Source organism: Solea senegalensis, linkage group LG8, assembly GCF_019176455.1.
Source record: "Solea senegalensis isolate Sse05_10M linkage group LG8, IFAPA_SoseM_1, whole genome shotgun sequence".
NCBI lineage: Eukaryota > Metazoa > Chordata > Actinopteri > Pleuronectiformes > Soleidae > Solea > Solea senegalensis.
In genome coordinates, this window is record NC_058028.1 from 22,387,794 (window position 1) to 22,413,068 (window position 25,275).

Below are 25,275 nucleotides of genomic sequence, written 5' to 3' on the forward strand. Positions count from 1 at the left end.
AAGACTTGCCTGATTTAAACAGGGCACTTATTGAATTGAATTTGGTTTGAAAAGTCATAAATCAAACAAGCAAATGCTAATATATCTTTATTGTCAATGTTCAGTGACAGTAACATTTAATAAACATTTCTACAGTGTTGACTAAAGCACAGATCGAAATGGTGTCACATTTACAAAATGTTAGCAGATCAAAGACAATAGTGTTTATTATTCCTCAGCATTCACGCAGCATTTTCTGCCTGCAGCAAATTCTCTAGTTATTCTTGGTTATTTCCTCTTACAGTTATGTTTGTGTACACGTTTTATGATTGTAGCCTGAGGGCTGAGTTGTGTGAACGCCCTATTGTTTTTTTCCTCCTTTTTCTTCATGAATTATGAAAAACGAGGCGAAAAGTCACGATAATCAAAGCAAAAAACAATTGGGCCATCACAGTACTCAGCCCTTGGGCACTAACTAACAAAACTCCAACGTGTCGGTCAGAGAGTTTAATGCTGGTGATCTTGCACACATACACGTCCTTGTGATAGTTTGACATCTGAAAGGCTGTGATTATGAACTTCACTCTGCGGAGGGCAGCATTACACCTCTCAGTGTACAGCCTGCCAGAACTTATTGGACAAAGGTTGAAAATGTAGGGGACAATGGGAAAATGGGACATAACCAAGAATAAGAATAAATAAATACAAACAAGAAATGCAATAGTGTGGATGTCGATTACTGGCATGATGACCAGGTGGGTTGGATGGCAGTGTGGACTTTAAGCAATTCATGAAAACTAGAATTAATGTCATTGTACTTCTTCATTAGATGTCTGTAATCATTTTGCAGGTTCAGCAGAGCCTTTGTTTTCTCATCTAAAGCCAATTTCTGCTCCTTGAGCTTGACCTCAGTGTCACTGATGCATCTTTCCTGAAAATGTGATTGAGCCTGATACTTTGCCTGCAGACAGTTATAGCTGTCCTGAGCTTTCTGGAGCGCCTCGGCAAGTTGCTGACATTCCGTCACAGTTTTCATCTGTTTTTGGAAAACCTCCCTGAGGTCAGCATTACACTGCTCACATGTGGCCCTTTCTTTTTCAAGAGCAGACTCAGTTCGACCAGCTTTTTTCTGTAAGATGACACTTTCAGACTTTTCCTGTGTCCTGTTGCAGGGATGTTCGTCCAGACTTATTTTGCCCATTAATCCTGCAGATTTATCTACCATAATCTCAGGTTTAGCAGTGGTACCTTGATACTTAGTGGTGGTATTCTGTGACATCACATCTCTATGATGATGAGTGAGGTGGAGGCGATCATCCACTATTCTGTTAAATTTGGTCTCCATAGCCTTGTATTTAGTCCTTATGAGTGTCTGCATGCCATATGCCATGCCCCCTGATTCTGTAGAGGCGTCATCTTCCATCTCTTCAATTTTATATGCTGCCAAGAAGTAGTCCAAATTAAGTTCCCTCTCAATCTGGCTCTCTTTCAGGGTACGCTCAATTTTTCTTTGTGTCAGATATTGAGATTTATCTGCATCCTGCTGCTGGAACACCACTTTTCGGGCATCCTTAAGCTCAATTTGCAGCCTTCTGTTCTCAGAAACCAGACGTTGGCTTTCATGAGTCAGATGTTTGAGTTTATCTACATCTCCCTGCCGCTGGATCACCCTTTTTTGGGCATCGTCAAGCTTTACTTGTAGCCTCTTGTTCTCAGAGGTCAGTTGTTGGTTTTCACGAGTCAGATGTGCTATTTTGTTTGTGTCTTTCTGCGGCAGGAACTCTCTTTTTTGTGCATCCTCAACATTTTTATCTTGTAGCCTCTTGTTTTCAGAGGTCAATTGTTGGTTTTCTTGAGTCAGATGTTCGAGTTTATCTGCATCTTTCTGCTGTTGGAACTTGTTTTTTGTTGCATCCTCAAGTTTATCTTGCAGCCTCTTGTACTCAGAAATCAGTTGTTGGTTTTCACAAGTGAGAAGCGCCAGTTTCTTTGAATCTTTCTCCTGCAGGAACACTCTTTTCTGGGCATCCTCAAAGTTTTTATCTTGCAACCTCTTGTTCTCAGAAGTCAATTGTTGGTTTTCATGAGTCAGGTGTTCCACTTCATTGACAACCTGCTGATGCTCAGACACCCTTTTTTGGGTCTCCTCAAGCTTATTTTGCAACCTCTTATACCCAGAAGCCAGTTGTTGTTTTTCATTAGTCAGATGTGCTACTTTATCTATAACCCTCTGATGCTGGGACACCCTTTTTCGAGAATCCTCAACTTTACTTTGCAGCTTCTTGTTCTCAGATGCCAATTGTTGGATTCTATGAGTCAGATGTTCCAATTTATCTATATCTTGCTGCTGCTGTGATACCCTTTTTCGGGCATCCTCCAGTTTACCTTGCACTCTGTTATTCTCAGAAGCTAGATGTTGATTTTCATAAGTCAGATGTTCAAGTTTATCTTCAACACGTTGATGCTGGCACATCCTTTTTCGGGCATCCTCTAATTTACCTTGCAGCCTTTTGTTCTCAGAGGCCAGATGTTGGTTTTCATGTGTCAGATGTGACAATTTGTCTACATTATTCTGCTGCTGCTGGGAATCCCTTTTTCGGGCATCCTCTAATTTACTTTGGAGCCTCTTGTTCTCAGAAGCCAGTTTTTGGTTTTCATGAGTCAGAAGTGCCAGTTTATCTGCATCCTGCTGCTGGAACACCCTTGTCTGGCCATCATCAAGTTGACTCTGCAACCTCTTGTTTCCAGAGGACAGTTCATTTTCAAAGTTCAAATGTTCCAGTATATCTGCATGGTGTTGCTGGGGCACCCTCTTCTGGGCATCAAGTTTTTCTCGCAGCATCTTGTTCTCAGAAACCATATGTTCATTTTCATGAGTCAGATGTTTAAGTGTATCTGCATGTTTCTGCTGCTGGAACAATGCAGCCTCATGATCACTCCGAAGGTTGTAGTTTTTTGCTTGTTCCTCAAATAGGTCTAAAGCCCATTGGTTATCTTTCTCTTGCAGCAAGGAAACAGTTTTGTCCTTGGCCTCTATATCACTCTGAAGTTTATGAATTTTAAGGTGAAGGATCTGAATTTCATTATTTTTTTCAAGATTTTCCTGCTGTTGCACAGTGAGATCATCTGTTAGTTCCTTTATTTTGACCTGGTTCCCCTTGAGATCATCTTTGAGTTTCTGGATCTCTTTTTTGTCTTTAAGACAAAAAGGGGCTGATGTTTTGCTGCTTTTCTTTTGAAGCATTGCATATCTGTACTGCTCTTTCTGTGAATGCTCAAAATTACGTACTTGTGCCCTTTTGAGCTTCTTCCTCCTTTAATGCCTTTGCAAGACTGTGGTTGTCGTCCCATTCCAGCCTCAGAGCTAGCTGGTTTTTAACTAGATCACTAATTCTTCTTTGGTAGAACAGTGGATTAGTCTGTATTTTCCTGTCTTCATTGGTTTTTGTTGTAGATTTGTTTTGAATTTAGTTTGATTAAAACCACACTTCCTCCACAGTGAAAGTCACCATAAACGTATAAATCAATGCCATTTTCAACTGCATGAATCACCATGATGATTTTATAATGCTTAAATATGAACCATCCACATTATTGTTTTCAGATCAAAGGCTTTCAAGTCATTGTAATTGTTGACTTTGATGTGATTCAAACCTGGCCTTAACATCCATACTGAGTGATCACACATTTACAGTGCAACAGATGCATCCTGAATGTGTCATCATGACTGATTGCTGTTGGAATCAAAGATTGTCATATTTATTCTGTATCTTAATTTTCTTCCTCTTCCAAAATCCTGCTGCAAACCTCAAACTGCAGTTTTGATTAAAAATTAAGGGCCACCTGCCCTCTGTGCATCCCCTGCTTTGAGAACAAGTGTAAAACAGGGAGGTTCGCGTTGGGATTTGAAAGAAAAAAGATATATTTTAGCCACTTAACAAATGCTTATATCTACACTTGGTCAAGTATACATTCTGTTTGTTCGCCACTTTACCTTGCAGCCAGCCTTTGTACAGACCATTTATCAAAACACTAATGGTTTAATTAGATAGGATACTGTATTTATAATTACATATATATATATATATATATATATATATATATATATATATATATATACACACACACAGACACATATATATATATTTTTTTTTTTTTAAATCCAAAGACCTCTGATGGAACTTAAAGATAGTCATCTGTCCATCTTCTACCACTTTATCCTTCACATCAGGGTCGTGGGAGGTGCTGTGCCAATCTCAGCTGATATAGGGCAATAGGCAGAGTCCAACCTGGACAGATCGCCAGTCCATCATACCTACCTTCATTGTAAGCTATCTTTCTTGGACACTTGTATCACTTTAATCACTATTTATTTACTTTTCTTTAGCTTCTGCATGCATGATGTATATGTTTTGTGTTTTAATGTCTCACATTATGAGGGTCACACAACAGTTAAGAAACACAAATGTAAAAAAAAACACTGAGTCAAAAGAAAGACACAAAATCACATTTATTTCTAATCAATCAAGTTAAATTCTGAGAGGAAAACATTTTTTTTATAAGTTTAAGGGTATAAGGTGTAGGTTAGATTACAGTAGAACAACCAGTCTCCAAAAGAGTGAATCTGTGACTGTAAAATTGGAAATGGACATGTCTAGTTTAGTTTCTTTGTGTGTATATGTGTGTGTGTGTGTGTGTGTGTGAGACGGTGGTAGTGGAGCAGGACTCCACTCTCATGGGAACCATACTTTCTAGCAGCGCCCCTGGGGTAGGAGCTGTCGCCTTATTATTTATGACTTAGCAGTTGATACAGAGGAAGCGCATTAGTAGCGGCTTGTTTTAGAAGCAGACATTAACATTATGGGCCGTAGTGGACTTTACAGCACAATACACAGTTGTTACTGGTTTAACAATATCAGCGAATAGCTAAAATTACAATAGGTAATAGCACGGTTACCGACAAAAGCAGCAGTTACTTCAGAAGGACTTGATACAGTAGTGCGGGTGTGAGTAGTTATGGCTCGTATAACATGTAGCCTGTGTAGTAATATCTACCAGTCCCATATTAGCGTGAAATTATTGGATTTAATATACTCAAACTCCTCGCTCGTAATTCCTCTGTACCCTCGCAATGCTCTATTTCCGTTCGACTGCGCATGCGCATCCGGCTGTTCGCGGTTGCGCCAATTGGTAGAGGATGTTGCTAGCAGCCAGTGTAGATGCACAGGCTTTTCACAACAATAACACCAACAAAATTTGCATCTCTGCGACTCTGATTTGAGGATTATAGGTTCCGAGGGTTTTCGGAAACGGTGCATTGGACTGCGTGACGCCGAAACCCCCTTCTGCGTTTTTGGCTACGTCTTCTGTTGACAATGGGAGCGGAGGGGTTTGCAAATCTACAAGGCTCCTTCTTGCCGGGGCAGGAACAAGAATCATGGCTGGCCAGCTAGGCCGCAGTTGGGTTTTGTAGCTAGCAGCAACAGCCCGTAGACATTAAAATACTGTGTACAGGCTTGGCACTTGCACATACAGACTTTTGCTTAGGAGCCGGTTTTTAATCGCACAACTATTGTTCATTTTCCGTTTCTTGAGGGTAGCTGGTGAACCCGCTAACTTCAACCTTGACTGGCTGACGTCTTGCCTTCGTAGCTATTTAGCCGGCTAACGATAGCTAGCAACGCTTCGTCAACCATCCACTGGACAAAATCATCAAGACCAACACATACATTGTGGGATTTACTGTCATTGTTGGCCGCCACTTCGGCATTTGCACTGCAATTTCCCCGTGTAGCGACCGCCTCTGGATGAATGTGGGACAAAATGGAGACCCCGACGATTGTGTACGATTTGGATACCTCTGGGGGCTTAATGGAGGTGAGTTTGCTCTACTCGAAGGCCGTGATTAAATAAACACGTTCACATATTGGTAATGTTTCAATGTCTTTCCCACCATTATGGTACAGTTACAATCAGACCAGCATTGCATGTTGTCAAAGCATTTCTGTGCGAGCTAACCGTAGTTTGTGTTGCCAATGGAGGCCACACGTTAACATTACCGCCCCCACCACCCCGATTTCAGCATAAAATGGTACAGGCAGCACAGAGTTGCATTTTCAAACCCTTTAGGCTTACAGTCGTACTGTGCAGCCGAGATCTCATCTCACAGAGCTGAACAACTTTTAACAGCAAATCCAAACATTACTGGCGCCGCCGAAGTCAGAGGAAGTCGAGAAGAGGAGTCGGAAGTTGGTGAGAGACGTCCGAAGGAGCGGCAGGGCCACCAACCACGACACCTGCGATAGCTGCCGGGAGGGGGGAGATCTACTATGCTGTGACCACTGCCCCGCAGCCTTCCACCTCCAGTGCTGGTAAGGTTACATGCTGCTTGCGCCCGACTAATGCATGCTAAAAACAGACTAGGGTAAAGCAGACTCACCGTTAGGTGCACGTATAAATGTGTGATGCTTGTCACCATGATTAGGTAGCGCTTTGCTGGTTTTGGTGCTGCAGGAAATGAGCAGGAGACATGTAAGTAAGTCTGTAGACGAGATTCTGTTCCTGCAGCGTTGAATGAAATATGCAGTTGCTGTAGCTCAGCACGAATGGCGCTTCTGCTAAAAGAGTCGAGGTCATCATTTATATTAGTGATTAAATATTCAAACAACCGTGGTTGCACAACATATTAACAATGTTTCCCACGCCTCAGAAAATTTAGTTTGATGCACTTACATTTAGTAGAGCTTCTTGGGACCTGGTAGGTATATTAACATGGTTGCAGCACAGCAGTGAACAGATAATACGATCCCATATATAAATTAGTAATCATAAACAATAAGTTTTTTAATATTCATTGATTTGAATGAAATAATACCCACACTTCGAGAGGCACTGGTGTATGGGAACAGAAGAGGGCGACAGTGAGCCTCGTGGAGCAATTAATTAACGTGGTATTGTAGTCCAGAGTTTCCTGTGGAGTTGTTTATATGCCGAAATTACCGTTACTCATTACGGCATTAAATGATGTGCCTAAATCGCACGTTTTCCATGTTTGGTGCAGCTAAAGGAACATTTAACTTAACGGATTTTGGTAGGTATCTGCTAATTTGATATAAGCTGGTGTCGGCTAACTTTAATGAAGCTAACCGTTGTTTCTTGGTTTCTGGTTAACGTTTACCGTTATGTGACGCGCGGTCAATAGCACTAAATCGTTTGTTATTGACTCTGGAAAGGCTGTTTTCATCTGAAGCGCGGAGGCTACCATAAGCGTGTGTACGCCGCAAAGCGGCTGGACTCTGCTTATACTCGGTCCTCCCCTCCTGTCGTGGCTGCAGCCAGCGGAGCTATTGCTGCTAAAAATGGAGTCTGTTTACAATATGGCGACCTCCCTGCTCTTTTTTTCCTTTCCACCGCCATCTTATCAGGCCTTTAAATGAAGCTTTGTGAATACGAGGTTGATTGTTAATAATTTGCACAATATGTCTTGTTATTTTACCGGTTTGGGATTGCGGTGCGATAGTGTTGGATGTGGACAGTGCCTGAGGAGGCGCCCGCAATTCATAGCGTTTTCCCCGGTGCTGCTCTACATGGTTCTCCGTGAGCTTACTATTGCTTACTCGATGAGTAAGCAATGTTTGTTTGGCTCTAAAATAGGACAATGTATGACTGTATTTATATGGACACATTATTCCGAATCAGACCCTGCCATGCAAGCAGCCTTTTCTGATTATTATCTTAACCGGAATATGCCCATATTACAAAAAAATATGTTTTTGTTGACAAATATGCATCTGGAATTATATTATATCAGGGAAGTTTTCACACTGGTGTACCACAATATAGATGTTTATCACAATCAGACCGTGTAACAAATACACAGGAATATGAATAGAGTATTCTACCAGTAAGTCATGTAAACATCATCAGAACCTTTTTTCAAATCAAGGTAGTCTATTATTGTTCATGTTAACACAGTCTGCTATGTACATCACTTCTGGCTTCAGCTGTGGTCTGCTGGTTGTGCATCAGTTATGTTGTCCTCCTTTACTTATTGTTTTCCTGTCCCTTTCTACAGTTCGACTATATTCTATGATGGAAGTTACTGTTGATGATTGGTCCCCTGTGCATAAGTGTATTCAATAATCATAGTTTATTTTGAAATGTATTTGGAGTGGATGACCAATTGTTAAAGTATAATGTATTTATTTTCTTGAATTATTTTTTAGCTTGGTTGCTTATGATTGTTTTTTAATTTTTTAACACAGTAATCCACCTTTGAGTGAAGAAATGCTTCCTCCGGGGGAATGGATGTGTCACCGCTGCAATATACGGAAAAAGGTAAGAGGCAGAGCTTTTCTGTTACTACTACATTCCCTCATCAATGTTAGTCATTTTGCAGCTGTTGAATGACAAGAAGCATCTGTATGACAAGTACACAGGTTTATCAGTATTATTGTCTTTGTTTTCCAACATCAGAAGCGCGAGCAGAAGCCAGATCAGACCAACGGTCTGCCAGAGAGGTCCTTGACTAAACGCGCTGCTTCCCCAGCCATGGAGCTGGAGCTCAATGCCGGTCCCCTGCGGCTTGATGGTCTGCCTCCGGGAGCAGGAGCTGCAGGACCAGGTTTACGTGTGGCCCAGGTGCGGCTTTTGGAGCGCAGGTCAAGCAGTAGGCCAAGCAGCCGGCCCGGGACGCCGACCTCGAACACTTCGTCCACCCCGACCCCCTCAGAGGAGCAGAATGACGTAGAGGAGGAGGTTGTAGAACCTGAGGATGAAGTTCAGGGTGCAGAGCTTGAAGGTGCTATACTATCTGCTCCATCCCCACGCCTCCTCAAGAGGCCTTTCCAGCTGCTAATAGCAGCAGCTATGGAGAGAAACCCCACACAGTTCCAGCTGCCCACTGAGCTTACATGCACTACTGCACTGCCAGGTCAGTCTGACATCTTGATAACATATGTCACACTTCATATTGGTTTTTGGTGCATTTCTTGTCTTGTGCTTTTCAAAAGTAAATATAGCAATAGATATTTGGCATTTTAAAAACTCAAAGTACATTGATGTTTAGTTGAGGCCAGTTATTTTGGTTATTTTGGTACTATTCCTAATGGAAACGCTAAAAAAATTATGTATTAGAATTATGAACTGAACTGTTCCGCTTGGTGGAACACAGCTTTAGTTAACATTCTTTTTTTGATGGCGTAACAACAGGTGAAAAATAAAGTGCCGCACACTGGTTGTACAGTGAAACAACATTCAGTGTCACAAACTTGAAGCTGTGGAAAGTGAAATCACTGACCTTTTTTAAAATATATTTTTCTAATCACGCTCTTGGATTTTTAGGCAGCAGTAAACGGAGGAGAAAAGAGGAGCTACTGGGGAAGCCATTTAGGCGGCCGCAGCATGAACTGGATCCCAATGGCCTGGTTCCACTGCCAGTCAAAATTTGTTTCTCATGCAACCGGTTAGTATGACCAAGTTACGTTATGTGCTTACACACAATGCTGTGTTTCAAATTTTTTAACTAATTTTCTTGTGCTTCCTCTCACAGGAGTTGCAGGTTGGCTCCATTGATCCAGTGTGATTACTGCCCCCTTCTGTTCCACATGGACTGTCTGGATCCCCCACTCACAGCTTTACCTGCTGGAAAATGGATGTGTCCGAACCACGTCGAGCACTTAGTGGTAGAAAGCATGGTCTTATCAGAGTGAAACATGGATATTTTTTTTCCTCAGCTGAAAATTAGTGTTCCATCTCAAATGTTTTGTCTCATGTCCAGCTGAATCAGAAGACCCTGAGCTTGTCCAGCCGCTGTCAGCTCTTCGACCAGTTCCAGGACAGGATGTCCCAGCATGCTGTCAAATTGGACTTCCTGCGCAGAGTCCATCGGCAAAATGCACCCATCAGGCGCACCACCATCCAGCACAACAGGAAGACTATCAAGGTAGACTAAGTCTCTTGTTTACTGTCTTTCTGTCCAACTTTATTCATAAAGACTTTGAATATGTGTTAAAAAAAATTTGGAGGCCTGAGATGATCATATTAACAGGAGATTTCTCATTCAAAAAACATATGTCTTTGGTAGAGGTGCATTAACTAACGATTTAATCATTGTGAGGTATCCAAACACAATAAACACACAAGTCCCACCATTCATACTGAGACACAAGAAGGTGTTAAAGCGATCCAGTTGTGTTTAACGATCAGTGTTTCTTCTCAGGTGCCAGATTCCATTAAGTCCCAATACCAGAATCCTCCTCCCATGCTGTTTCCTGCGGGAGTGCATCAGCTGGAGCTGGTTTGTAGTGGTGTTCCTGAGCGTCAGCCCTCAAGGCACCTCACCACGGAGGCTGAACAAAAGGAGGTAGGAAGAGCAAATGCTTTTAGAAACTGCACACTATTATTTTGCACCATACACAAATATTTTTTGTCCCCCACAAAAGTCTAGCTGGCATTTTCTCTAATTTGAAGGTTGATTTCAAATGTGATGGTGAATGGGATTTGGCTGTGATTACTCCTTGAATGAGGAAACAACTCTAACAAGTATTGTTAAGTCACACAGATCATGTCTATCACAGACCTGTTGTGTGATCTGATTTTTAAATATGTACCTTGATTATTTTTAGGAAATTTAAAAATTGTGTTGAACAGCACTAGCATTTAACTTAGACTTCTGATTGTATTTGGATCTGAATTAGAAGAATAAAGTGTCCCATAAGTCATACTAGGGTTAAGTTAAGTAAAAGTAGTAGTTATTTATATGTATGATAGGACAGGCTTCTCTTGAGGATTGGTGTATGATTCTTGTGTAATTAATCACTGTTTTGCTATGTTTAACAGTGGCTGCAGGATGTCATCGCCCTTCAGTGCAGCATCATGCGACACTTATCCATCAAGCAGAAGACTTCATCCACAGCGACCACACCGTCGCTAACATCAGCAAAGACTGAGTCTGAGCAGAAAGTTGGTACTAAAACATGTGAAATGTCCGAAGACATGAAAACTCGAGCGTCTTCAGGAAGGACTTCTTCCTCTGAGCCCTGCTCTAAACCCTGCAGCACACCTGATGACCAACATGGGGCCTCTCTTTCACGGGACACACCAGCAGAGCTGAGTGTTTGTAAATGCAGCATGACAACATGTCAGAACTGTAGGAAACCTAACGGACCTCTAGAACAGGAATGTCAACCTCCCAAGGCCAACGGACCTGTAGACTGTAACAGTTCCTCAGAGTCTTGCAGACAAGTGGAGCTGCAGGGCAGAATGAAGCCCAGTGCAGTACCTGCAGCCCCTGCACCTACCTCTGTTCTGGTGAACCACATAGGCGCACAAACGGTTAAAAAGGAGCCGGAAAGCACGACAGAGGCTTGCTCTCAGAAAATCTGCCCCACTGCCCCAACGATATGGCCCCACAGTGGCCAACAAATCCACAGGAACCAGACGGTGTGTCAGGAGCAGTCGATGACCAGCAACGAAAAACACTTCTCCTCCGTCACCAGCAGTGCCCGATCTGACACACCAATTAAAGGCAATCAGGAGCATGACTCAAGCAAGCTGGGATCATCTACACCCACTCCAGGTAAACACCCATGGGGCAATAAACCTTAAGTTCTATTACTGGGTACTTTAGAGGTTCTGTAAGAATTGTATGAGACGCTAACACTATAGCAGCCGGTGTTTACATTAATGGCTGCTAATGCTGCTGCATAATAATACTTGACTTCATTGATGCATATTTCTCCATCATTATTTAGATTACGACATGTAAGGAAAATTAAAATTGCCTACCAAAAGTAATTTTCTTGTCACATTGAAGGGAAGTTTATATTAGTTGCATAGCAGTTACTGTATATAAGAAGTGATTGTGCCGTTGTTGCCAGTAGCTATCTTGAACAACATTTTTCAACACCAGACACATAATGCGGTTTCTCTTCCCTGTCTTACAAATCGTGCAAAACACAGAAACACACACATAAAAAAAACCTGGAGACATTGTTTATTATTTAGCCAAATAATAATTTTTGCTTGATATCTAAAGAACAGGAATTGAAGAATGATAAACATATGTCACCCCTGATCCTCAGTCAGTTTCTATCCAGCCTATGTATATCAGTATGTGTGTCTATGTTGCCTACTATGCAATTGAGTTAAATATTTGCTTTCGGGTCATTAAAACATTGTTAATTTACATGTAAAAAGTTTATATTAGGAAATTTCTACGCAAAAAACACTTGGGAGAGGTAAATAATATTCTTCCAGGTAACACAGCAGCATTAAATTTGACTTTTAACACACAGTGTATTGTATATTAAACAAGAGAAAATGCTAAAAATTTTCATAAAACAAGATAAGATAAGATAGTCCTTTATTTTCTGCAGTGGGGAAATTTGCATTGTCACAGCAGCAAGACAGTAAAGATAAAGATAATAAGTAATAAACATGCATTACCAAATGCACTATAAACAACTAACGCAGCAGAATAGAGGTGCAACAGACAATCGAAGATGCGCGGTGTTACACCTGTTTATCTTTCACCTCAGTCCTTTCAAACTCTGAAAGCAACTGAATGCTTTTAGATTACTGCTTGAGCAGCACACATCACAACATTTGCAGGAAAGGGATGGGATTAGTGCTGACTTGTAATTAAAATGTTCTATTGAGACAAGATCAGTGTCTGTGCAGCCCTACAAACCTTGTTGGGTTCTGTTACTGCAATCCTGCAACAAATGAAACTTGACATTTTGAAGGACGTCTGATCAATTCTGGCGACGTGTTGGCAGTTGTTAGGCACTGACACAAAGCAGCACTTAATTGCAGACTGTAGCCTAACAGCTCCCTCTTGTGGTCACTGACCACAATGTTCCTGTTCAAAAAAAGTAAAAACAAAACACATTTAACAAGTATATATTTTAATACATGTTCACATGTATAAATTAATAAACAGAGTTCCGATCCACTTATGTCTCCCTTCCATGACCATGTTGTCCCCTGCATGTGTCTTCTCTACAGAGGTAAAAGCTGGACCTGGAATGGATTCATTGGTGCCCAACAGTCTCCCTTCAGTCGCTGACCTGTCAAGCTGCATGAAGGGTGGAGAGGGCGATGAAGGAGGTATGTGTGCTAACTCAGTGGTGAGATGAGACAAAACTGAGTCATTAAAGCTGCTTACTGACATTGAACTTGAGGCACTGAGGCATTTGTCTAAAACTGTCCAGATTTGGCTTATAGTAAACTGTCTGTAATGAAGCAAACAACATGGTATGATTACTAATATTGGGTCTGTGTGTCTGTGTCTGTGTCTGTAGGCATCATGCTGGACAAACTGGATGCAGAGATGATCAAGCTCCTGGCCTGGCAGAGGATCCAGCAACTTTTCCCTCCCAAAGCACCCAAGTCTTTGCTTCCCCCAGTGACCAGCGATACCACCAAAACCCCACCCCCCCACCCCGACAGTAAGACACTTGTGCCTCCTTTACCCCAAAATTACAGAATATTCAGGGATTTAAAAAAAAAAAAACGCTTCTGTATTGCTAGTACAGGAGTTTGCCTATTTAATTTCCTCCTCTAGTGACTTGTGATCAACATCACAAATATCTTGTCATTACCCAACGTGCAACACACAAGACCACCATTGTCGTGGTGGTGCTACTTCTTTAACTTAAGTTATTATTTTTCAAACTGTGCAGCAACTTAACAATTTTAAATGGCTGTATCAGCGGTGCACATCATAACACTTGAAACGGTGCAGATGAGTGTAGACTCCAACACTAGACAGTGTATCTACAATAAATATGTAGATATTTACAATACTGTTAATTGGAGCGAGTTAAAAACATGAGTCTCCTGTACTCAGTAAATGCAGGCTGTAATTGTTGGTTTAATCTACATGTTGATGATATATTATTATTTTTTTATCTAAACCTCTGACAATGTTATGAAGTGTTACACACTCTGTTTTTTAAAATGTTTTGCTCTAAGGTTTTAACACTGAAATGCTTGCTAAACGTTAAACTCTGAATGTCCTTGTTCCAGGTCAGAAGAAGGTGCAGGCTCGAGCTGTCTTCTACCCTCTGACAGGGAAAGGCGGAGCTGTCAGTATGTGCTATAGGACATTATACATAGGATCGGGTAAGACATCATAAGGACAGCAAAAACTTGTGCTTCTGTATTGATGCTGTTTAGTGGTTTCACGATCAGTATGATTTGTAAACCCCTCGGATGTGTGTTTCAACAATAATAGGAAATGATGGAGTCTGCTCCGAAATGCTTGATTGCCTTAACGTGTTTCTTATTTTAAATCATTAGTTCAAATGTAAGCAAAGTTCTTTTGGAGCTGTTTGTGGAGCATTGTTTGGCTTGTGACTGGGGGTGGGTGGAAATCACAGGGTACCTCACGATACATGGTCCGTGATACCAATAATATCACAATACAACGATTCTGTGATAATCAATATATTGCAAGACCAACATATAGCGAAGTTAAGAGTTAAAAGTTAAAAGTGCAGGATTTCTCTGTGGCTTTCTCCGCCATTATCCCGCTGTAAACTCCCTCTAACTTCCGCCCAAGTTTGCACAGTGCTGTTGTGGAGGAGACATGAAGTAGGGATGCCGGGAAAGTGAAACTGGCGGGGACTGTTAACTTTAGAGCGCCTTAATTTGTTAAGTAAATTATATTTGCCCTGGTGTATCAACCATTGTTCGTAACTTGCAACACAGCTCATCTTTGTCAACTTTCCAGTATTCCAGTAGTCCAGTATTTATGGGCACATGTGCCATTAGATGTAACAGGGGCATGGGATTTTCTGCAATGTATGCACATACACACAGTAAATATACACCAGAGGTTCAGTGACAGGTTGACTAGAGGGTGGAAGAGATGTTCCAAAGTGGTCCAAATCTTTTATTTGATCTGTAGTCAGATCAGTCAGTTTTTTTTTGAATGTGCATTTTAGAGATTTGCCGTACTTGTGGATTACAACCTTTGTTCATGTTTTTTTAAAGGTGCTGACATGGACGTGTGCCTTACAAACTATGGTCATTGCAACTATATTTCGGGGAAACACGCCTGTATTTTCTATGATGAGGTATGTACTTTTTCCTTTATCGCCAAACCGCACCCCAATTCTGAAGTTATTTTAAGTCACGGTCATGATTTTTGTGTTCTGTCCTCTTTAGAATACCAAGCACTATGAGCTGCTCAACTACAGTGAGCACGGCACCACGGTGGACAATGTCCTCTACTCGTGTGACTTTTCTGAAAAGGTCTCGCCATCTGCACCCAGCGGCCTGGTGGCCAAAGTCCAAGGCATCATCCGTAAGAGCAAATTACACACAAACTCATAAAAACACACTTCAAAATTGCTATAATTCTGAAACATTGGATTTTGGTCTGATTAACACTGATTTATCGTGATAATAGTCCGGCCCTATCTGAGTTATGATCATTAATGGTCATGTATGCTATGTGTCTTTTATGAAAGTGATTGTAACCTGATTGTGACCACATCTAAATCCTGAAAACATGCATTCATCTCCAACAGTTAGCAAGGGCATTTCTAAAATCTCAATATTTAACACAGGAGTCTGGTGTATTTTGTGACTGCACTGCTGAAAGCCGGCGATCGTGAGCCGCTTCACAGCCCCTTCTGCAGTATTTCTGCAGAGGATGCACTATGGAGTAATAGAAAATGATGTGCCTGATATCCAAACTGAAATAGAGTAGAGCTGAGTTGTGCTATCACTGTAGAGTGGAAAAGCGCTAAAAGTCTCTGATGCATTAGAAAACCTGTGCTTCTGTATTTATTTTTTTATTTTTTACTGTTGTTGGTTCCATCTTCCATTCTAATTTGCTGTATTATTCACATATGCCTGCATGTCTGGTTACTGGATTCTTAACAAATGTCTCCCGATGTTGTCTGTGTAGGACGGAGTAAGAAGCGCGAGGAGGGCGAGGCTTCCAGCTCTGTGGTGGGTCTGCTGCCACCTGACGGAGTGATGAGCAGCCAGTCTCAGGGCGGCTCCGAGCTGTCCTGCACCTGCAAGGCGAGCAGCTCCAGCTTGATCGGAGGCAGTGGTGCGGGGTGGGAGGGCACGGCCCTCCTTCACCATGGGAGCTACATTAAGCTGGGCTGCCTCCAGTTTGTCTTTAGCATCACTGAGTTTGCAAGTAAGCAGCCCAAAGAGGAGCAGGCGGCCACGTCTGCTGCTGGTTGCACCGGCACCGGCAGCACCACCAGCAGCAGTAACGCAGCCAGTGCCACTACCAACCCCACCCCCCCTACACCACTACCACCACTGCCCAACACTGCCACAGTGAGCAGCCCCTCCAGCCAGGACGAGGCTGACGCTGAGAGTGTCCCTCCCCACCAAGTGCCCGTATTGCACTCCAGCTCTGTTCCATAACCCGCACAGGAAGTCCCGCCCTCCCTCCTTTTTTGTTTTGCACCTTTGCAGTTGCAATGAAGGGAAATAAATCTGCACAGCTGGTTGGTCAACAGGGAAAAGTTGATTTTTTTTTCCTATTTTCTTTTTTTTTAATGGTTTATATCTTTGCATGAACTTGAAGTATTATTGACAATCTGTTCTGTTTTTGAATGACTGACGGTAACCCTCTGTTCACTTCGACCATTAGGAGTTTGAGCAACATTATTTACCTATGCTCAGTTTTTTTGGTTGGTTTTTTTTCTTTGTTTTTTTTTGCCAGTATATGTTATGTATGTATGGTGTAACATTATTCTGTCAGTCATCCCATTTAGCACAAACTGTTTATTTTGTAGTAGTGAATTCCATACATTCTAATTTCTTTTGCTGCTTTTGCACCACAGGTAGCTATATATGTATGAAAACATACATGCTTATACACTATGATATGTATATATAATGTAAATATATACAATTTGGTGCCTCTCAATTGGAGAAGTGCTGGATTTCATGTAGATTTACCATTTTTTGGTTTTTAACTGTACAGTTCATGAAATTTGTGATACCATGTGGAGTACCAGAAGTTTTGTGATAAAACTTGTTCCTAGTCTGTATTTTCCGCTGTAGTCCATCTGTAAATACCACAATGTTTTAGCACTCATTTTAACAACATGTGCTGCTCTGTATATAAGCACTCTGTCTGTATCTGCTTGTCTGTTCAAACCTGTAAATACAGAAAGATTTTCTAAGAACAAACTCGGTGGAAGTGTTTTGTTATAGTCAGTTTTTAGATTTTAGACCCAGATTACAGTGCTGGTGAAATATTGAGTCAGTAAGAAGTGACATGACAACATATTCCATGTACACCTTGCAACATGAAGAGGGTCACAGCAACAGCAGTACAGCACATTATCCTAAGGTGTACTGTACAATAACCACTTAAATGGAGCTCCAACCATAGTCTTCATTATCAATGTATGCCAACTAGTTTTGTAGTTAAGAAGAGTGGAAGAGCATTATATTGAACCATAATTTAAATTTTGCTCTACTTAATTTCTCTATTAGTACAAACAGCACCACACAGTGTATGAACGAGTCGCTTAAAAATCTGATTAATCTCTTGAAAGTTCACCAGATATCGATGAACATGTCAACGCCATCACAATGACAAGTCTGTTTACAAACATTGTTTAGCCATACTAATACAGCAATGTAAACTATGACTGGACACTTGATCATGGTCATGGCATCCTGTACAGTGTATCAGTATAAACTTGTGTGGGGTTTAAAGCAAGAAACTGGACATATTTTACTCATTCATACTTATATACTCTGTAATATGAGGCATTACAGTAAGTATTCAGTATTACAGCACAGTGTACTTTGTTGAAGTAGGTACCTTTTTCCATTTTAACAAAATGTTGAGAAGAGAAGTCTTTGCCTCCAAGAAAAGTAAATTAGTGGGAGTTTCTTATTTATTTATTATTAGTGAAAATCGAGATTCAACAGATGGAAGTTTATCAGTTCACGTTACGTTTACCAAATAACCAATAAATAGAATATTATGTTTGTTATTATTATTATTATTAATAATAATAATAATAATAATAATGATAATAATGATAATAATGATAATAATAATAATAATAATAATAATAATAATAATAATAATAGTAGTCGTAATAATAATAGTGATGATGATGATAATAATAATAATAATAATAATAATAATAACAATACAATGCTTAAATGTTCTTGGAGCAGATGAAACATAAACAAAATAAATTATAAGTAAGATGAAAAAAACTCAAAAACGTGTCTAATCTTTTTTCTAAACAAAACACATTTTACTTATGTAGTATTTGTCATTAAAGTGTTTATCATTGACATTACTGGTGATTGGGCACCACAGAATATTTTAGTATCTGTATGGAAAAACTCTAACGTCAGTGACTGTCAAAAGCCCAGACTGTGGTTTTGTGGAAACAGTGCAGCATGTCATTTTCTCAAGTATACAAGTGCAACTGTTGTTCAAGGACCTTTCAGATATTGGACTTTATGTTTTATTTTCCTTTTTGGTTCAGAGGAGAATATTGAATCGGTTGGGAGAGCAGTTATTACAGTTTTACATACTATTGGTCTATTAGAATACAGGGTAATGCCTACCTTGACCTGCGGAGGGCAGCATCACGCTATCTTGCGTACAGCCTGTCGAAACCCTATTAGAAGAAGAAGACATCCCTCGCACTACTTCCGTTCCGTACTGTCGATATGTCGGCGTGTGTTTACTTCGTAGCGGGAGCTGTTCTCCTCTATCTGATAGTTTACTACAATGTGTTCAGAGGAGTGCGGGGCTCGACCTCAGTGAGGCTGGAGGGGAAGACAGTCATTGTCACTGGTAACTACCACTGGTAACCTGTTAGCCTTTGTGAACACTTAGCGTCAAGTAGAATGTACACACACGCGCGTACACACACACACACCAATGAGTGACTGTGAACTTCTACTTCTGCATTTAACCAATATTTATTACGCGCTAGTAGTGAACACCAGTGATGGAGAAATGAAGCTTTTGTGAAGCACTGAACCACTTGTCAGTTGTTTAGAAAATGGGTTCATTACTCGAAGCTTCCTATAGAGCGACCTCTCCTGGCGAAGTGCAAGGCTGCAGTCAAATTAGGCAGGCTAGTAAGTGTACAGGAGGCTTGTAATTGCACACACACCTCAATGAGCAGTGTTGGAGAAACTGCTTTACTTTTGTAGAAAATACCTTTTGTTCCGAAGCATCTTTGCTTTGAAAATGATTTGATGCACACACACTAAGACTTAATATTATGTTATAATTACAAATACAAATTGATGAATGTGTATATTGTGTTAATAAGAAGAGAGTGCTGGGAAAATATGCCATAGGTTGGGTGTTCGTCTATGGCAGGGGGTGATTATATTGCCTGCTGTGCAATGGGTGTTGGGTACCTTGCTCAGGGACACCTCAGCCATTGAACTGTCCCAGGATTTGAACCAGTAACCATCCTGTTATAAGCCCAAGCCCCTTCCAATTGGTCCTGTTATTTTTTCAGCTCACACTGTGGTCACTTTCACTTGTCCACCAACAAACACATATGAATTTATAGTCTGACACACGAGGCAGAGACCAATTTATAGTTTGTGTAATGGCATGGCTGTATTGGTGACCTTTAGTTATTCTTTCCATAGATCGTCTTTCCCATTAAACACACAGTAAAGCACTGCATATTAGGACAATGTCAAACATTGCTGTCACAGTTATCCTGACCATTATTTGCTATTCCTGGCATTGCACCATTGATTTGTATCTAATACCTGTGAGTGGGATATTCATCATTCAGTCACAGAGCTGGTACAAATGGGATTGTACTAGTAAAGCAACATATAGTTTACACAATTTTGTTTCCTTTTGTCAGTTTCTTTTTAAAATGTATTTGTTTTTAGTTTAATACATGTGGCTCACTTTCCTGCACAGGAGCCAACACTGGCATTGGTAAGGCCACAGCTCTGCTGCTGGCAAAGCGAGGAGCCAGGGTGATTCTTGCCTGCCGCAACAAGGAGAAAGCTGAGGTGGCTGTCTACGACATCCGCAAGGTAAGTACACTGACGGATGCTTTTCAGACATTAGTAGATCAATACATGCAGATATTGTGGCAACAGAGAGTGTAGTTCAGCAAGTTTTTATAATGGATTTTCTCTCTTTGTATTTATGCTATACTGGGTTCCGGCCTGTGCAGGTGGACTTGTTCATGTGTGTGTGACAGCCAGCATGTTGGTTTTTCAGGAGAGTGGGAACAATCAGGTGGTTTTCATGCAGCTGGATTTGGCGAGTCTAAAGTCTGTGCACAGTTTTGCTGAAACATTCCTTAAGACTGAACCAAGACTGGACATCCTCATCAATAATGCAGGTGAAGCTTATTATTGTCATTTTTAAAAATGTGCCTTTTTGTTTTTGTATTCAACACTAGTGTACATTGTTGTGAAACTGAAGTACAGTAGTTGACTGACTGCCCAATTCCCATGTGGTGTTTCAGGTGTGATGGGTCCAGGATACACTGAGGAAGGCTTTGGCGCAGCATTTGGGGTGAACCACCTCGGTCACTTCCTTCTCACAAACCTCCTTCTGGACCGACTGCAGCGGTGCGGCCACAGCCGGGTGCTTACCGTGGCTGCACTCCTGCACCGCTTCGGAAGCATCGACTTCCCTCTGCTGGCTTCCAAGAAAGATTTAGTGTCCAGTCAGTCCACCTGGCACAACTTCCAGGCCTACTGCAACAGCAAGCTGTGTAACGTCCTCTTCACCAGAGAGTTGGCCAACCGGCTGGAAGGAACTAGCGTCACCTGCTACAGTCTGCACCCAGGTCAGCACAATCTATAATTAGAATTTTTGGTGCAGCTCTTTTGTGGGTAAAGACCAAGCTGGAAATGTTTTTTTTTTCTGTCATCTCTAAACACGGGTTTAAGGTAAATGCAGAATTAAATTTTGGGCTACTTTATATTGCCAGTGTAGTTGTGCAGCGTGCACTTTATCCAGCTTATATGTGATGCTTAAACAGGGAATCTTGTGTTGTATGAGTTGCTGTAGCTTTACATTAAAGTCTCTCTTTTTTTAACAGGCGTCGTCTACACAGAACTGTGTCGCAGTATGAGTCTGTGGCAGCAGCTCCTCATTATGCCCTTTGCCAAGCTCTTCCTCATGGATCCAGAGATGGGATCACAGACGACCCTACACTGTGCCCTGCAGGAGGGCATCGAGCCTCTCAGCGGACGCTACTTCTCTAACTGTGCAGTGCAGCAAGTGGGCGCCAAAGGACGAGATGATGCCCTGGCAAAGAAATTATGGGAGGTGAGTGAGAGGTTAACCGGGTTATTATAATTGACTGAAACCTAATCTAGAAGCTCCGAAGACTTTATGGATACTCGGCATTTCACACATAGACCTCAGTGGGCGTCCAGTGTTTTTGGCTTGTTCCTAATCTCTATAACTCAAAGAGCTACTTTTATACTGTGTGTTTAATCGTGGGTCATGTTTGTTATATTTCTGTTCTTCTCTAAGCACTGTGCCTCCAATTTGTTAAATGACAGTTTTTCACATGTTGTAATTACTTTATTTATGGATTTCTTAAAGCACTTCTGGAAATATCCTTCAAACTTGATTACTCTCAGTTGAGGGCGAGTGAGCTTACAATGATGTCACCATATTCCAGGGAAATTTGTGATATTATGAATGATAAAAAAAACAAAAATTATTTTTTTTATTAATGATTTACAAGGGCAAAAAGTGTATACCCACAATTTCCCAGTATGCCTATTTACAGTAGTAGTGAATCTAGCACCGCAAGATGGCCACAGCATCATGGTTCAGTCGTGACATAGCATAAATAATAATAATGATGTGTCGTGCACTACACAAAAAAGTGTAGTGCAATACTTTAACTTCAGGAATGTGCACAACTTTGTCATCACCTGATGATAAATAATACAATTGACCTCAATTTTTATTGCGTGCAGCAACAAATGGGAGCAGTCCAAACAGCCGTTCTGTCAAACTGTAAGCAGTCACTGCTTATAAAATGCTTTCATAACTTGGGGGATGGTTTGGGATTTTTGACAGTACAGTACTCTCACTGTGATGCTGTGCAGACACAGGCTCAGTGAAACACTGCTGTGACTGGGCCAAAACAGAATGGTCACCTAGTGAAATCAACATGTGTGCACTATCTTAAGAATACATTCCATTACACAGCCTTCTCTGACTGGAAACTGGTTTGTGTTGCGTTGTCAACTAATCGTCCCATCACAAAAGAGTGAATCATGGCAATTTTCTCACATTTCGAGCAGCTTGTTTTGGACTTTAACTCATTGGGATCCGTGTTGAATGACTGGTGAGCTACAGACAGTGGGTTAATTGAGCTGCACTGGACTCTGCTTTCACTGTTGTCAGGTCAGGTATTACATTACATTACATTACATAGGTATTAGTTACAAGGCAGCAGCATTAGGTAAATCAGTGGCCATATGTTATCTAAAGGAAAGTCTTTTTAAGAGCAGAAAATTGCACAGCAGAATGAGTTCTGGTTAATGTAATGGTGACGTAGCATTTGTGTTTACTTGACAATATATTTACACAGTTGGTTCAAGAGAAAGCTTTACACGTGTGCGTCACAGCCGTCTGCAAACCTTGTCTCGTCTCTCCTGTGGAACAGCTTACATTAGAACAAAACAAGGTTAAATAAATGCATGTTGGACTCTCTCTGTATGTGGCGTGTGTGTGTCAGAGGACTAATTAGTAGTTATAGGGGTCTCATTTGTCTACTTGTTAAGTATTTAATTAAACAAAATTAAAAGACTAATGTCTCTCTGGTTTTCTGTGGTAAGAGATGCTCTTGATTCACAAATGTATAGAATTATGCCTGAGATCACACCTTATGCCATATAACCATAGCTTATGATGTTGCTGTTATGAGATACTATATATTGGCTTATAGTATTTGCCAAGTTCGCATCAGTGCTGCTTCTGGATGTCTCCACCCATTTTATCCAGGTCCCAAAACAACAGATCACTCAGACACAACTATTAAATATAACTTTAGAAATCTGCCAAAACTACCAATGACTCTGAAGATGAGCTAAATGTAATATAGTTTTATATTGTCAACTTATCTAAGTCTGCACATGAACTACAACTGGAGACTGTACGGCAAGTTGAGGATGGGATTGTAGTGATAATTATACACAGGATATTAGTTTGTTCTGAAATGTGTTTGGTGTACAAATAAAGAAATGTATTTCAGCTGTCATGGGGGCGGGGGATCAAGGTCAGTGTTAAAGTAGACATGTTCCAATATCAATATCAAGATTGGTCATTGGTGAGTACGCGAATGTATGCATTGATCTGACGCCACCACATCTTTAGCCAGAATTAGTCACCATGTCAGGAGTTTGGCAGTATTTCACGTTGGAAAGTTCATACAGTAAAACATGTATTATTGTTTATTCCTACATTTATGTAGTGTTAAAATGTCTGTTATAGAATCATTTTCTACTCGTATACATACGTGTCTTAGTTGTTTGCCCCTGTTGTCATCACACTATGTGCTTTACTCGTAACCAAAAACAAATATATAACAGGCACACAATAATGACTTGTAGTATTAATAATTTATATGATAGAAACATTAATGTTCACGATACAAGGAGGAGGAGTTGGATGAGTATTGTGTTGAAAGGTGCAAGCGGTAATAAAAGCAAAATCTTCCCTGTAAATATATTTATTTGTTATTATGTGTGTACGACCTGAGATCTTTGCAGTGGCTCCTTCCAGACGTTGCCACTCATTTCACTTCCATGACCATCCATCTTCTACCACTTTGTCCTCCACATGAGGGTCACAGGCGCGGGGATACATGACCCTCCTACGAGACAAAAATGTTGAATCCCACTTCTGATTGCAAGTGTTCACTTTGTCCACCAGGGGGCAGTAGCGCAGCATCACTCTTAACAACAGAAGCCCCAGCGTCACATCCTTCTGTTCCTCGGCTGTTGTTGCTCGGAGCAAGGTTGTTGAGGACCATAACCCAGCAGACCTATGGATTCTGTTCATTATGAGCACTGATTATTAACACAGGTAGGCATGAAAGCCAGGTCAGTTGGGTGTGTTAAGAGATGTGCTCTTGTAATTACTCAGTAGGACATTCTTCTGTGCAGGCTTTTCCTTTGACCCCCAGTGTTGGTGGGGAGATACACACATCCACAATCGATTCCTATCTCCTCCTGCAACCATACCTCTGTCCCCTTCCTTCACCCTCCTGCTGTGTCTGCTGTGTTTGTGAAGGACCTGTGTGGTCAACTTTCTTTTGCAGCTTTCATGACAGCCTTTTTTTTTTTTTAACACCATGCTGCATCTCACTTGTTCCAGCAAACACTGGGGAAGCAGTCACTGGCAAGAGGTCGTTAAGTTCGCTGTCGTCAGTCCTAACACCCAAGCAGTTCCAGTCGAGCTAAATCTGTATATTACACTGAAAACACTGACAAATCTCACTGACCTCAACTGTATTGGCACTGAAGCCGAAATCTCAGACATCTCAATGAGTGGAATGGTGGTGGTATGAGCCCAGCTCCTTGTTCCACTGCTGAAGCACAGTTCATCCACAGCGAGCTCTATAGATTGCGCTCTCTTTTTAGTAATATGTTGAGCCAAGTCCCATTACCAAGCTCATTGTGGCTACCTGTTCCATCACCGGTCTATTCCAGGTCTTTTTAAGCCTTCCAGCTTTTCTTTTATCTAGAACAGTTTATCTTATCTTGTAGATGTGATGATGATGACCCAGTCATGGCCACAGTCACCTGTTTGCCCTTGTTTTTTTTCGACTTATTCGCTTGGCACATACAGTATGTCAGCACTCTCTGCCTTCTCCTGTATTCTGTGATTGGTGTGGAGGAAAGTTAGGTGAAGTCTCCAAGCTATTAGAGTCGGGTTCATTGAGTACCTCTAGTTTTATTTGCTGAAGTTCTGTGCATGTTCCATTTGATGGGGAGATAAGGGGGGATTGAAGGGAGAAGACCATGGGGGGCAAATAGGGGGTGGCAGTCAGGGATGATTTACCCCATGAAGACACATCAGATCCTTCTCAGGCCAACCAATCCTAGAAATTGTCATGGGTCAATGACAAAATGTGTGCAAAGCTTAATCTCAATTTACTCTCAATTTCCTGGGTTTTCTTTGTTAAACTGTGTATATGCAGATATTGATATGGTGATAAACTTACCCAACTTGCAGCCACACTTAATAAAATTATATAAGCAAAAATGAAGGAGCTCCTGCACTTCAGCTCATGAAGACTCAGCAGA

General features: G+C 41.2%; 3 protein-coding genes across 4 annotated transcripts; 2 read left to right on the forward strand and 1 right to left on the reverse strand.

The window, feature by feature from the left end:
• Positions 1-715: 715 nt before the first annotated feature.
• LOC122773581 (paramyosin-like) lies at positions 716-3,223 on the reverse strand. The gene has a single exon (XM_044032352.1). The coding sequence runs from the start codon at positions 3,221-3,223 to the stop codon at positions 716-718; it is 2,508 nt and encodes an 835-aa protein (XP_043888287.1).
• Positions 3,224-4,794: 1,571 nt separating this feature from the next.
• phf12b (PHD finger protein 12b) lies at positions 4,795-17,154 on the forward strand. 2 transcript variants are annotated; one of them, XM_044031833.1, is made up of 15 exons: positions 4,795-5,856; positions 6,169-6,350; positions 8,244-8,316; positions 8,455-8,911; positions 9,322-9,442; positions 9,530-9,662; positions 9,758-9,922; positions 10,199-10,342; positions 10,819-11,557; positions 12,988-13,089; positions 13,284-13,430; positions 14,011-14,106; positions 14,980-15,062; positions 15,154-15,292; positions 15,902-17,154. In XM_044031833.1, the coding sequence occupies exons 1-15, from the start codon at positions 5,791-5,793 to the stop codon at positions 16,378-16,380; spliced, it is 3,126 nt and encodes a 1,041-aa protein (XP_043887768.1). In that variant the 5' UTR covers positions 4,795-5,790; the 3' UTR covers positions 16,381-17,154. The 2 variants fall into 2 exon arrangements, with proteins under 2 accessions (XP_043887768.1, XP_043887769.1); XM_044031834.1 differs by lacking the exons at positions 4,795-5,856; positions 6,169-6,350 and adding an exon at positions 6,937-7,069.
• A 1,486-nt stretch (positions 17,155-18,640) lies between these two features.
• Positions 18,641-22,775, forward strand: dhrs13b.1 (dehydrogenase/reductase (SDR family) member 13b.1). Its single transcript, XM_044031835.1, has 5 exons — positions 18,641-18,796; positions 19,901-20,019; positions 20,210-20,333; positions 20,460-20,786; positions 21,042-22,775. Exons 1-5 carry the CDS (start codon positions 18,670-18,672, stop codon positions 21,299-21,301), a joined length of 957 nt encoding a protein of 318 aa, XP_043887770.1. The 5' UTR covers positions 18,641-18,669; the 3' UTR covers positions 21,302-22,775.
• Positions 22,776-25,275: the final 2,500 nt, after the last annotated feature.

What these genes read in the sequence shown, in the direction of transcription:
- LOC122773581 (XM_044032352.1), bottom strand. Translation starts at nt 3,223, where the DNA reads ATGCTTCAAAAGAAAAGCAGCAAAACATCAGCCCCTTTTTGTCTTAAA.
- phf12b (XM_044031833.1), top strand. Translation starts at nt 5,791, where the DNA reads ATGTGGGACAAAATGGAGACCCCGACGATTGTGTACGATTTGGATACC. An exon ending in TGGAGAGGGCGATGAAGGAG is followed by an intron (nt 13,090 to 13,283) that starts GTATGTGTGCTA and finishes CTGTGTCTGTAG; the next exon opens with GCATCATGCTGGACAAACTG. An exon ending in GACATTATACATAGGATCGG is followed by an intron (nt 14,107 to 14,979) that starts GTAAGACATCAT and finishes GTTTTTTTAAAG; the next exon opens with GTGCTGACATGGACGTGTGC.
- dhrs13b.1 (XM_044031835.1), top strand. Translation starts at nt 18,670, where the DNA reads ATGTCGGCGTGTGTTTACTTCGTAGCGGGAGCTGTTCTCCTCTATCTG. An exon ending in CTGTCTACGACATCCGCAAG is followed by an intron (nt 20,020 to 20,209) that starts GTAAGTACACTG and finishes TTGGTTTTTCAG; the next exon opens with GAGAGTGGGAACAATCAGGT. An exon ending in CTGCTACAGTCTGCACCCAG is followed by an intron (nt 20,787 to 21,041) that starts GTCAGCACAATC and finishes TTTTTTTAACAG; the next exon opens with GCGTCGTCTACACAGAACTG.